Below are 13286 nucleotides of genomic sequence, written 5' to 3'. Positions count from 1 at the left end.
GCTCAACGCTGGCCACATCATCTGAAATTAAAGTAGATAGCGCGTAAACCCTATCCTTTTTGGTTTTAATATTGACATATGTAACAAAAATTTTTGTTTAAACAGAAAGAACTGCAGCCTTCTCAGATTTTCGTTAATAGTAAACGTTTGTTCTTTTTTATTTACCTTCTGTACTTTACGATTCACGTTTCACAAAAATAATCGCACATGAAAGTTAGGTTAGAATAACCTACGTTGCATAATCGTTAAAAATTACAATGACCGACTCGTAATTCGTTATACATATTGTTAGTATTATACGTCTGTACGATATTTATCGCATTTACACTAGGTACATGGCTGTTTTAAACGTAGCATCAATTATTTACCTTGTATCGATGGTAACGATTAGATCGAGTGTCTACTTAATTTTTGAATGTCGCGCGTTTATGACTTAACCACAATTTTGGAAAAATCAGTGATCGCTAGGACAAATCTTTGCGGTATATGCTTATTTACACGCCTCCTCGTTGATATTTTGAGTGAATAGCAGTCATCCAACGGTACGTAAGTACTCGATACAGAAGTGACAGATTGGAATTAAAATGTCAAAGATGTAGACCCACGTGCACGGTTAAGACTTTCTTCGGTTAAGAAACGATGTAAGGGAACTGTTAACCGTTCGAAGTTTAATGCGCATCAAATCGTATCTATTTATACAGGAGTGCGCGACAGATATATAATAATTATTGATTACACGATTCACGTGCCAAACCCCATTCGATGTTTGACATCGAACACTAATGGTTAGAACAAACTTTGTAATTTAGCTTCCTATTGGCTCGCATCTTCTATCGATCTTCTATCTCTAATTTTGATTATTAATTAGGTTATAACATATTCATCTTTTTATCGCCACGTAAAAAATCATATTCGTACGTGGACCGCGCACGCGCAACTTTCGAGCGCGAAATTTGAATGCAACTACGATCTTCTGAATCGCGATGAAATTCGATTGAACGGTAGATCAATAATAACATCTCAATCTATATAATTTCGAAAACGAAACACTTTCTCTTTATTGTTGTGAAGGTGCGAACTTTCAAAGTGAATGATATAAGTAACCTACGATGCTTTTAGATTACAAATCTAAATTAGAGAATACGTCCAATGAGCTGTATTATGCGTGTTTGTTTACATTCAAAACGTACATTTTTCATCTTTGATTACAAGTTCGTTACCGATTTACACAAAAAGTTTATTTGCTTGCGCTTTCCTGTCGTAACTTTATGACTTGTGTACGTTCGCACAAAAAGGATTTCGCATTGTTTCCAGTTAATTAAGTTCGAAAGACGAGCGCGCGGATTTGATAATATATGTATAATACGTAGACGCGTATGCACACGTACGTAATTGATGAGCATTCATTACAGGCTTATATCAATCTGTTGTTTGCTGGCGTCTACGACGACTCGGTATATTCTGTTTTTGCGCATACTGCACATTCTCTTTTCTTCGTTTTTGTTTATTTTTTTTTTCTTTCTTTTGTATTTTTCTCATTATTATTTTAATTTCTTTACTTTTACTTTTGTTATATCGCGAAACAATGTTTCACGGCGTCAACTTAAAACTATCTCATCGTATTGTTAACGTTAATTCGATCATTGCACAAAATAAACCCTTAACTACTTTGTACAAGTACAGTATGTATAACTCTATACGCGAATTTGGTTTCATCAATAGAATACTAGAGGATTCTACTTGACTAGTTTTATGTATCACTAGGTTTTCTTTCGACTGCGGACTTGTAACTGTCTGAAAAAATCGCGTTACCGGGGAAGTGCAAGACAAATATGTAATTATACGTAATCTAGCTATAGCAATTTCTTCGAGTACTTATTCACTTTTTATATCGTTTTTCTCGTTTTAATTCTGATAATAACAATCGTTCTAACTCAATTGCTTACGTTGACGAGATCTTAGCTGGACTCATCGTCCCTCTTGACAACCTTAGTATAAGTGATTTTCTAACACGTTACACGCCCACAAAACGATAATTCGGACGAGATACATTTTCTTTTTTTCTTTTAAAAACATAACTTATTTTTTATCGCATCGATTCTTTTCGTAACTTTTTAAGATCTACTGATGATCGTGGTGGTTCTTTAAAGAGACTCGTTGCAACGTCTGCTTTAAAAAACATTTACCTGAAACTAATATTTAAATATTTGCACGAAGCACAATGATCGTTTTCATGATGGAAGAAAAAAAAAAAGAAAATATCAAATACAATTCTGATTTACCGTACGTCGTTATTGGACAACGAGATTTCAATAGATAAATAATAAAGAAATAAATACGAACACGGTGATCGCGGGGAAAATAAAAAAATATTCGAGCGGGACGGGGCAACGTTTAAAGTTACAAAGTAAAGAAGCGATAATAGAGAGACGACGAAGTTACGCGAAGGAAGAATACGTCAGAATACGTCCCTTTGGTTAACGGTACTACTACTCTTCCAAAAATTTTCTCTCCGTAAACGATCCGCATCGTTCTTGTAACTTGGTAACGTGTACGACTTAACGCGCTCGTTGCGGTATTAGTCGAGAAGAAAATAATAACGAAGGAGCCTCGCGTATCAGCCGCGTGAGCCGCAACGAACGCGTTAAACATTAAATAGTATTTATCGTATCATCGGATACATTTATAGACTAGGAAATATAATCTTTGAAGCACCACCAATTCGTACAACCGTCTTTTACAACAGAGTTTTGCGTTAAAAATAAATATGCGTATATAGATAATTACATGTTAGGAGTTTTCAGTTCGTTCGACGTACAGACTCTTACAAGATCGATATCTCGTGTATTCACCGAGTCGGTACTGATTTCCCTTGAAGACACAACAACACGCATAAACCGAGAATTGCTTTGCCGATAAAAGAAAAGCAACGGTTGTTCCTCCCGTGGCAAGATTTTTCTATAACTCTCTCTCTATCTCTCTCCCCCGACGAAAGTCTTGATAAGATTTTATAACAAGACATTGACTCGAATCGTCGACAACTTGATACTTTCTCGTACAGAAAGAAAGGCTTCCCGGTGCTATTCGAACGAGCAGACCGCCAAACTTCTGCCGATCGTGACATATAAAGAAGGATTTACTTTCGTTCCCATAAATGCTATACCTCACGATTCTCTGCTGATTATTGTCGCGTCTGGTATAGGTCGAAATCTGCGGCATCTGTAATTATCGATATCGATATTTCAGCGCTATCCAATTATATGTAAAAATCATAAAATCGATACCTAGCGTTATTTTCTGCAACATGAGGTGGCAGAGACGTAGGAGGTGGCGGAGGTTGAGCATTCGTCGGGCCGCTACTATCTGAATCGTTATCGCTACTTTCTTCGGTTCGCTTAGCTGCCTCTCCGAGGAGATGAGAGGGTACGCCTCTCGGAGAGAATCCAGACAATACCTCGGAATTCGGCCTGACTCTACGTTGCGGTCTCTGGAACCGCAGGTTCAGTTGACTGGAGTCCGTCACGTATTTTTCGCTTTGTCTTCGTCGACGTAACGCAGGCGTGCATCCGGTTAGATTTTCATCTTCTGTCGAATTAGCCGACGTTAAGGGTGAATAGGTCGGCCGTGCATCGGGTAAAGTCACGCAGCGTCGTAATGCCAATGCCTCCACTGTCAAGGGTTTGCCTTTGCTAGCTAAAATTTAGCAATGTTAGTATCGCTAAGAATCTATACTCGGCATTAATCGCGACAAATCAGCTTCCAAAACACAAATACGATTAACGGAAGCTCGAACCTTCGTTTCCATTTTCTTCCCCTCCCTTTTCTTCTTTTTCTTTTTTTTTTTCTTTTTTTTCCTTTTCTCTTTTAAATCAACGATCGAGATCGTGTTTATTTTACTTATTTTTTTTTTTTTTTTTTCGTGTCTTTAGATTCTTCCACATCGCATCGAAAAAGAAACGAAACAACGGTCGAACGGCTTCGTACAATTTCGTTAACACATCGGTGATTTTCACGTTTTTCGACTAAACATTCTTACGAAAGGAAAAGAGAAAAAAAAGCAGAAACGGAACGATATAGTAAATTTTAAACGTAACACACTGTCACCATTGAATCACGGTCTCGTGTTACGATTAAATCTCGACTCGAATAAACATTGCGATTAATTTCTTTTACAATTTATCATTTTTCGTTATCTCTTTGAAGAATGATCCTTCGCCGAAGTTACGTTATCGATGAAATTATCAAATTACGTTTCATTCATTTCTACGCTACTAATTTTTTTTCATTTTTCAACTAACTTCATACGACCCGTTACACATCGCAAAGGTACACTATTCAAAGAGAATGATCGTAGAATTAAGCTAAGAAAAAAAAAACAATCTTACTAACTAGCATCTTTTTCCCTGGTTATAGCCGCGGGTGTGGACGATTTGTCTACTTCAGTTCCCACGCCACTCCTGGTATTCTGAGTATTCGTTTCTAGAGTAGATTCTGATAGCGAACATCGAGGACTTTTAACCGGGATCGGAATTTTACTGATAGTATTGTGAGTCCTACAAGGTGCCTCCTTTTCTTTATTGTCCTTATATTCACGGAGCGGTACCGTGTTCGGTATGGTAGCCGGGGAAGTGACAGTACTGTTCTCCTTATGCACGACCGCATCGACGGGTACCCGATTTTCGACGGCATCGTCGTATACCGATGGTTCTTCGCAGCCTGGATTAGGGCTAGCTGGACCATCCGTGGTACCATTTGTCATTTTTTCTATGAAATCACGTTAAATGGATGTGAAACCTCGCGCAACAACAGAGTACTCGTCAAAAGATCTTTTTAAAATTAAGAGAATCGAGAATAACTGTTCGTGAAACTTGATACGTCTCGTAATAAGAAACACGAAATAAGATGTTTATACTTACTTTGCAATGGTTCTTTATCCGCGGTGGTTTGAACAACGGTCGCACCACCCGTCGCGTCCACTACCCTAATCTCCAATCTTCCGGCTACCGCTTCTTCCTCCTCTTCGCCTCCAGGCGTGCTCGGTATCGTGTTAGGTGGCGAAAAAGCGACTGCCGGTACGCTCGCTCTCCGCGGTGAAGGACTTTGCCGCGGTTCGTCGTAACGCGAGGCGATGTTTCTCATTACGTCGATTTCGTACAGTAAATCGTCGAACGCGGCTTGTTGAACCTGTTGGAAAAACGAGAGAAATCTTATATCAGAATCGTTGAAGGAAACTTATTAATATATTATAAAAGAATTGTACGTACCAACGGCGCTTCGAGATAAGCGCGCACGTGCGGCGCTAAAGCTGGTACGCTCCAAGCGCGCGGAAGTGCCCCTTGAAGATCCGGATACTTTTCGATACCGGCAATGTTCAAACATCTGTGAGGTGTCGTGGGTTTCGGTGAGTCTTCGCTTATGCGTGATAAAGCAGTCGGTATTATCGAATGTTGATGAGTCGCGATTGGAGTAGTCGACTGAGCCACTGTTGTTTTCGCATCGTTAGACGCAGGCACTGAAGTTGCGGTAGTCACAGCATCACTGACAACTGTCGACTGTATAGAAAGTTTGTAAAAAAAAGAAGTAACAAAACGCGTGTCGTTCGAGTATTCTCTTTGTTCGAATAAAATAATCGACGACGCGCGATGATGAAACACGCAGGCAACGATTACTTTCAAAATGTATCGCATGCAATTTCTAACGCTAACAATGTAAGACGGTGGTAACACGATCAAAATCACGTTGTCTAAAAACAATAATTCCGCCCGGCCGAATTTTTTCATGATAACGATTAGCAACTTTGCCAAACGATTCAGAATCGATTTCTAACGTACAACACAAAAAGTGAATATTTGCACGAAAAATGACAAACGAATACAGAGAAGCGTGTAAAGCTTGTAACGGCGATAGAGATAAAGAGGTCGATTCGTTTCTGTAGCAGGTAACAGGCGCATCAAACGAGGGCATCGATACGGACCAGATGTGGCTAGAATATCAAACACATCGATAAGTTTTCGGTATTTGACAGTAATTTCGTAAAGCAATGCACACGTGCGTCCATACACACGCCACCCACACTCGTTTCCACGTACACACGCATACGCACAGACACTACGCATGCGAAATAAAAATGAATAAAACAAAGCTATTTTTCAACACCTTTCTACTGTCTTGTGAATCCGAAGAATATACCGCATCGAAGAAATAAATATTGCATTGTCTACTGGTATCAATCATGACGATCATTTTGAATATCTACCTGGGGAGCTATAATCGGTATATTAGCGGTCCCTTTGTGTTCGGGACTCTGCAAGTTTTCTCCTTTCCATTCGTTGTCGGTCTCCTCGGAATCGTCGAACTGCGACTTCCATTGGGAAGCCAATGTTAGACCACCGCCACCCTTGGTTACTTGTTGCAACGCGGACACGTTGTCGTCGTCTATTTGCGCAAACTGAGTGATGGAACAATCTCGTATCGCGGCACGACTGGCTCTTGTCTGTTGCCTTCCATCCGTTCTTCTTCGCGTTTCTCTTTTCAGCGGTTCCCTCTGCTCGGTAACCTATCGCGCGATTAAAGGATAATATTTAATAAAAAGGTATCTTTTCAATCAGAATCGTTTGTATACATACGGGACTTTGATTGCCGACGTATTTTGGATTAGTTACGTCGTAGGAACAGTAAGAAGCATCGACTTCGGTTTGTACTCGAGGACTGGGCGGTTCTCCGGGTGCTGTTTCAGCTGGTGCAGGCGTAACGCGCAATCGAGCGAATGTCGCACCACTGGCAGATTTCCGAAGCGGTGCCGCGGCATTAGCTCCAACTTTGTTACGAGGAACATCCGATGCGGAACGAGCGGATGCCATTAACGCGTCTCCTTCGTTGTCCACTCGTTTCTCTGTTGTAACCGTGCCGGTCTGAGGTTCCGCGGCCATCGAAACGGCGCGTCTTTTCTTCGGCGAATCTGTGAAAACGATGGGATAGCAAAAGGGGTAAACACGATTTCGTTCAAGATCAGAACAAATTACCTTGAGTTTGTTGTCCAGTTTGCTGATGAGTATTGTCCATCGTAGGTATCGTAGCGTTACAGTTCTTATCACGGCCATGATTACTGATAGCTGATGTAAATGGTACGGATGATCCTTCTACCCCGCGTTGTTTATTTCTTCTACATATACTTTCGTAATCCATTTGCGCCTATCAAAGAAATCAATGAATATCGTGATGTTAATCAGTGAACTGTGATGTTAACTCTCATCACTGTTTTTTCTTACATCTAATTCCTTTCTGTTATCGGGTTCGACGTTCTCTTGATTGTTCGTATCAACGTTCGGCGTGGTTGGTGGTTGATTGATAGTAGTCGCTGTAGTCAACACTGGGGGTACGGTAACTGTGGGTAGAGATTTGGTAGTGGGTAAGCTTTCGTTGGATCTCGATGGCTTCTCCCAGTCGTAAGGATCGTTCATTTTTATTCCTCGACGTTTCATGCAACGTTCAAACAGACCAGCCAGCATCGCGTAATTTGGTTTATCCGCGTATTCCAGGCTCTAAAAGGAACATCTCACTCACTGTTCGTTTACACGATTAGGAGGGAATATAATTTCAAAAGAAATATCACATACAACGACCAGAAGATTATTCTTCTTTTTGGGTATTTGCAAAATCGCCTACCTGAATGTGTTCTAAAAATACTCGAATCTCGGGGGGAAGATACCTCAGAAGTATTCGATGATCGTACTTCTCTTTCATGAGGCCAACCTAAATGCGAAACAGAGAAGAACGAAAGAAAAAAGAATTGTGTGTCGATGTTTAAGCCAGATCTGTGAAATCTAAACGCACCTGTTCTTTGTCCTTTATCTTTCGCCATGGAAGTTGCCCATTGACAAACTCTACTAGCATATAAAATAGAGACCAGAGATCATCGTGTCTGCCCATTTCTTTATTTTTGTGCGCATTCACCGATGCGTACCGGACGGTTCCTCTAAATCCTGCTGCGCTACGAGGTGGCCTGACTTCACCGGTGCCAGTTGTAAATTGACGAGCTAGACCAAAGTCTAACATATAAACTAGCCTCGAATCTCGTGGAAGCCGTCCAATTGAAAAATTTGACTGGAAACAGGAAAGAAAATTCGTATCCATCGAGAGGCTTACGGAGAGTAGTGACTTACTGGCTTGATATCCCTGTGAAGGAATCCAACTGAGTGTATGCTTTCTATTGCTTTTAAAATTTGAAGTCCTAAACGAAGAGTAGTGGATAATGAGAAAGAACCTCGTGGCTGGGCCCGGCGTAACTCTGCCAAATTTTTTCCTTGCAGCTGCATTACAACATAATTGAATCGATCGTTACGACCGCATCCTATAAATCTGCATACATGTTCTTGACCTACAATGATACAACAGTACGCTCATTAGTACAAATGCGTGCAATGCTTTGAGAAAAGAAATTATCATATTATTACTCTGATCCGTGTACACTTCTTTGCCTATTACGAACCTTGAAGTTTCTTCAACACTGCTACCTCCATCTTGAGAACCTGCTTTGGTTGACGAGCTGATTCAACTTTTAACGCTATCTGCTCCCTGGTTATTAAGTCTAGGCCTTCGTAAATCTCCCCAAATCCACCGCCTCCTATTTTTTTAAACTGCATAACAGAAAGAAGATGAGCGAAGGGAGAAAAGAAGAAGAAAAGAGAAAGACAGATGATAGGAAATATTTATAAACTTACGACTCGCCAACGTTCTTTGACCACATGGCCAGGCTGTAGTAAATCCTCGCTCGTCATAGTTATATTGTTATTCTGATCTGTACTTTCGTCGCCTACATTCCTTGGCTGCAAAGTGGTAGAATGGTCGGGATACCTGAAAGATTCGAACGATTCGAAAGATTCGGCTCGCTGGAAATCGAGAGTAACTTCATGCTTGTAATTTCTCGGGATTGTATCAGCTTTTTTCTGATAACGTGACAAGCGACAAAGACGATCAATCGTGAACTGATAAAGAAATCTGTAAACGGTATGATCGAAATGTAATCGACGATACGCGAATAACCACAACGCGAAATGATCGAACGGGATGAACTTTCGAGCTGTCAACGTGAAAGAAGCGACACGCCCCGGGGCTCGTGGATAGGTTAAGTTTTTAACCTAAAGCATATTACGGTAGAAAATTGGTCGATACTGAGCGCCGTGTATTAGGCAGCCATGATTGCTTGTAAGCGAAGGGTGCAGAGGATAGAAAGGGGGCGATTCTCTCGTCTGCCCATGGTTGAACCGCGTTCGACTCGTCGTCACCAAGTGTCACATTCGGTGATATTCGGTCCCTTCTTTTCTCTCGGCTATCTTCTTTCTAATCGCACCCGCGAAGCTTTTTCAAAGAGAAAAGCTTTTTCCAAGCTGCTAATTTGGATTAATCATTACGAGAAGAGCCGAACAGGGCCGAACGAAGCGATTAAAACCAAGAGAGGAAGCACGGGTTAAAGAAAAAAAAAAAGTAGCTCGGCTCCCTTGGTTTCGATGTTCTTATTGCAAAACTATAGTCGTTATGTGGCTCAGTCGTTCCTGAATCTTCACGCGCGCACCAACTGTTCCATGTAAAATAATGGTTTATTTTTTTTTTTTTATTTTCTACTAACAGTGTCGTTTGCTAATCGTCGATGGCGTTCCCTTCACGATCCAAACTTTTCCTTAGGCAGTGCGTTTGCTCACGATCGCGCACTTCCCATTTTCATCTCTCCTTTTCCCTTTTTTTTTTTCCGGTACTTTGTATCACTAGTCTTTCCCCCTTCCCGCTAGTTTCTATCTTCACCTCACCCTTTCATATTCCTTTCTCTCCTTTTCTTCGCTCACCCTTCCTTACTCTCACCCTACCTCAACCCTACCCCACCCCACCCCGCCCCCTGTCCCGCCCGACCCCCTCCTCCGTTCTATACTATTTTCCCTCACTCGTGACGACCTTCTCTCCTTCGTAAATTTTTACTTCCTCTCCGTTTCAATTCCACTCTTCATTCTCTCGGCATGATCACTTTCTCCGTCGCGAATAAGACATATCGAATAGATCCGTGTATAGCTGTAACTAGTTCCCGTCAAACACCGATGGAACGGCCATTTTTCGATTTCGTACCACGGCACTCGTAATGCTCGTAAACGCCGCGAGATAGCGACCCGTGTTCGCGATCGATGCCCGCTTTCCTCCAATCTTTCCCACTATAATTTCAAACGTTTTCACGACCTACTCGTCTCCTCGTTACTCGTCAGTCGGGAATAAGCTTTGCGATCGACGATTTCTCTATTATCTTTTATTCTTTCCTTCGTTGCTTTCGAAATAATTGCCTCTACAATTTCTCCGCTCTGTCGTACTTTGCTCGTCGCAGCTATGTTTCGTACTTTGCATTCGTTTATCCACTCTACGCCTACACAAGTACATTCAAACGAGTTGAATAATTACAATTACACGAACGAAATAGATGGAACAAAAATTGAACTCGTATACAGGACTATAAAAATTTTATTCGATATCTAACGCGAGTCGTTCTAAAAATCTTTGAAATTCTTTCGTATTATTTTTAACGATGACAGATACTTTCGTTTAGTTTCTGTCTGCAAGAGAAAAATGAGAATGTAAAAGAATGCACGCTGTCTTTCGATAGCAACGTATACATCTAATTTATTTATTTTTTTTTTCGGAAAGAGATTCCAAGCGCTCGTTTCATTGTAAGATGACGGGGAGCAGTAATAATTTATCGAGTCATTGCTTTTTTTCGAGCGATTCGCCGTAGCTTCTGATCGAAAATAAAAGTGTACGATAATCTAGTCCAAGGGATTCTCGCGTGTAATTATGTAATTTACAATGACGGCATTCGCGATATGAATAAGTTTTACGATGCTTGATCGGGTATCGTGTCGTTCGAAAGCGATAAATAAAAAATTGTGAATTCTATATTTGCCGAATAGCGAGCACAATGAACGAAGGAAAAATATCTTCGTTCCGATTGTGACCGTGACCCGAGGACACCAGAAGGTGTTTCGTATCGGCGACGAACGATCCGAACAATCGAGCGTAGACTAGCGATATTCGCATGAAATTTTGCAATTTTTGCTATTTGCATGTTGGATGAAAAATAAACAGAGGCAACTAATGAAATTTCGAAATCCCTAAATTACTAACTCCATTCGCCAGAGGGCATAATTTAAGTTTAAACATCTATTTTTAAGCGACCCCACTCTATCTGTATATGATACGCAAAGTAGCATCTTTCTCCGCGCCAAGCTACTTTTCGTAAGTATCTTCGCTGCTCGTAATTTTTCGGAATTATTAACGCCAGACGTTTGCCACCCCTCACGATTTCCCCCGATTTCCCCCGATTTCCTAAAGCAACGTTTGCGCTTTAACATTGCGCATACGTGTATCCATACATACCTAAGGATTATTTATAATTACTTTTCACGTTATATCGTGTTATATCACATCTTATTTACGTATGTGTACGACACATGTATCCTCGCACAGGTAGCCTGGTGCGTGCGTTAAATACATTAAGGAATTTGCAAAATTTTCAAAATTTTCAAAAATGATGTTCGCCAGTTGCGTCGAATTGAAATATAAGTACATAAAACGGTAAGGTCGAATTAGGAAATAAACGATTGCTGTAAGGGGGTACGAACGATGGAGTGTAAGTATCTCGAAGGAGAGATAATCACATACCATTTCATGGCTCCGAGCAAGAGAGATACCGGTCGTTAAGTAAGGGCAGGAGGTGAAAAAGATCGTGCCGAGTAGAAAGGTGGTTACACGAAGGCGACGACCACGGTGACGATGACGGCGACGATCGCGGTGGTCAATGGTTGATGATGATGTCTGCGGTAGCGGTGGTGGTGGCGATGACTATGACGGTATATCGAATGAACGAACGATCAAAGATAATCGGTATTGGCACCCTTTATCCCGAATCGTTTCACGGTTCTCCGCCGATTTCGGCCACGTACAGCGAACAATTCGGATCCGTTGTTGCGATTTAAACGGCACCGCGAGTTTATTCGTTTATTAATCGCTCCTGCGTTCTTCTCTGACGACGAGCTGATACAGCCAGAACGCGAGTCGTTCGTCGCGTTCCACTGGCATCCGACTGACACAACCAGCATAATGTTCCGTTTCTTCCATCGCCTCTCCTCTTCTCTTCTCGGCTATGCTCTGCTCTGCTTTCCTCTGCTCATCCCGATATCTTCCCTCCCTCCCTACCGAGTAGTTGCATACTTTGAACAGAACCGATTGCGAGCCTTACTTTGCCCATCGTAGACTCATAGATCTTGTCTATTTTATTAATCGTCAGACTCGATTACCGATATCGATGATATTTCTTTTATTTTTCACTTTTAACACGCTCCCTTTCACCGTTCGATCGAATTCTAGCGAGATTATCGCGAGGTACTTTGATCCATCTTCGCTATAGATGACAAGCGTTACGCGCGCTTATATCGCGCCTACTTTGAACGATTCTTTCGAGATGATCGTAAATATCTGGAAAGAAACGTACGCGTAGTCAGCTGGGCGATTAAACTGGAAACTTCTAAAAGTCCGATTGTCTCGAGATTCTCGGTGAGAAAATATACGCGGCTATATTTCGCGTAGCCCGCCTTCGCGTTTAGCAAAGTTGTGTTATTTCGGTACGGCATCGGTTCAAACACGTTCCGACGATTCTCGCGATTCTTATCTTTCCTGACGAATTCACGAGCCATTCTTTTGTATGGATAATCGTCTCCTTTTTTTTCTCCCCTCCTTCTACACGACTGTCCGTTGATCAAAATTCTTCGTTCTCACCTCACGACCGCGAGACCTTTCATCTATTATTCCACCTTAATTTTGAAACCAGATAAATGAACGCACGGGTGTGCTACTATGCCAGAATCGAGAATAGCATCGGTCAGACGAAATACCGGAATACCAGACGTTGATTGAATACTAGCTATGGTGCATAGTCCATATTTGTATCGGCGGTGACACGCGACTTACCGAACACCCCTTCCCTACGTTTCATTTTAATAGGTTATCTTTACCATGTGAAAAATTACCTTTTAATTATTTCCCTATGGTATAGGGAAACATTTCTCAATATATCGTACGTATTTGTTTCTTTTCTTTTTTGTTTTTTTTTCTTTTCTTTAGGTGGGATGTGATAGGAAATAGGTGGGAAATATGAATGGCAGAGTTGTAAATAAATATTTTCCATGCGTACAAACAGCTACCTGGAACGCTTTATGCTCTTCGACGATAAAGCGCGCGAATTCGAATGTTTCGAC

The 13286-nt window shown here is 41.3% G+C and overlaps 1 protein-coding gene across 9 annotated transcripts; it reads right to left on the bottom strand.

Moving 5' to 3' along the window:
* Window positions 1-1030: 1030 nt before the first annotated feature.
* Window positions 1031-13004, bottom strand: LOC114879847 (tau-tubulin kinase homolog Asator). 9 transcript variants are annotated; one of them, XM_029195177.2, is made up of 15 exons: window positions 11976-13003; window positions 8721-8945; window positions 8489-8636; window positions 8163-8377; window positions 7834-8103; window positions 7666-7752; window positions 7269-7541; window positions 7023-7191; window positions 6663-6958; window positions 6257-6556; window positions 5265-5552; window positions 4917-5184; window positions 4390-4764; window positions 3285-3693; window positions 1031-3219 (listed from the first exon to the last, which is right to left on the bottom strand). In XM_029195177.2, exons 1-15 carry the CDS (start codon window positions 12129-12131, stop codon window positions 3165-3167), a joined length of 3534 nt encoding a protein of 1177 aa, XP_029051010.1. In that variant the 5' UTR covers window positions 12132-13003; the 3' UTR covers window positions 1031-3164. The 9 variants fall into 9 exon arrangements, with proteins under 9 accessions (XP_029051010.1, XP_029051013.1, XP_029051015.1 ...); XM_029195180.2 differs by having other exon boundaries at window positions 6627-6958; window positions 8721-8853; window positions 11976-12061; XM_029195182.2 differs by having other exon boundaries at window positions 6627-6958; window positions 8721-8853; window positions 11927-12008.
* Window positions 13005-13286: the final 282 nt, after the last annotated feature.

The sequence above is a fragment of the Osmia bicornis genome, chromosome 2 (assembly GCF_907164935.1).
Source record: "Osmia bicornis bicornis chromosome 2, iOsmBic2.1, whole genome shotgun sequence".
NCBI lineage: Eukaryota > Metazoa > Arthropoda > Insecta > Hymenoptera > Megachilidae > Osmia > Osmia bicornis.
The sequence above is the reverse complement of the archived record's forward strand: the minus strand, read 5'-3'. Positions and strand labels throughout refer to the sequence as shown.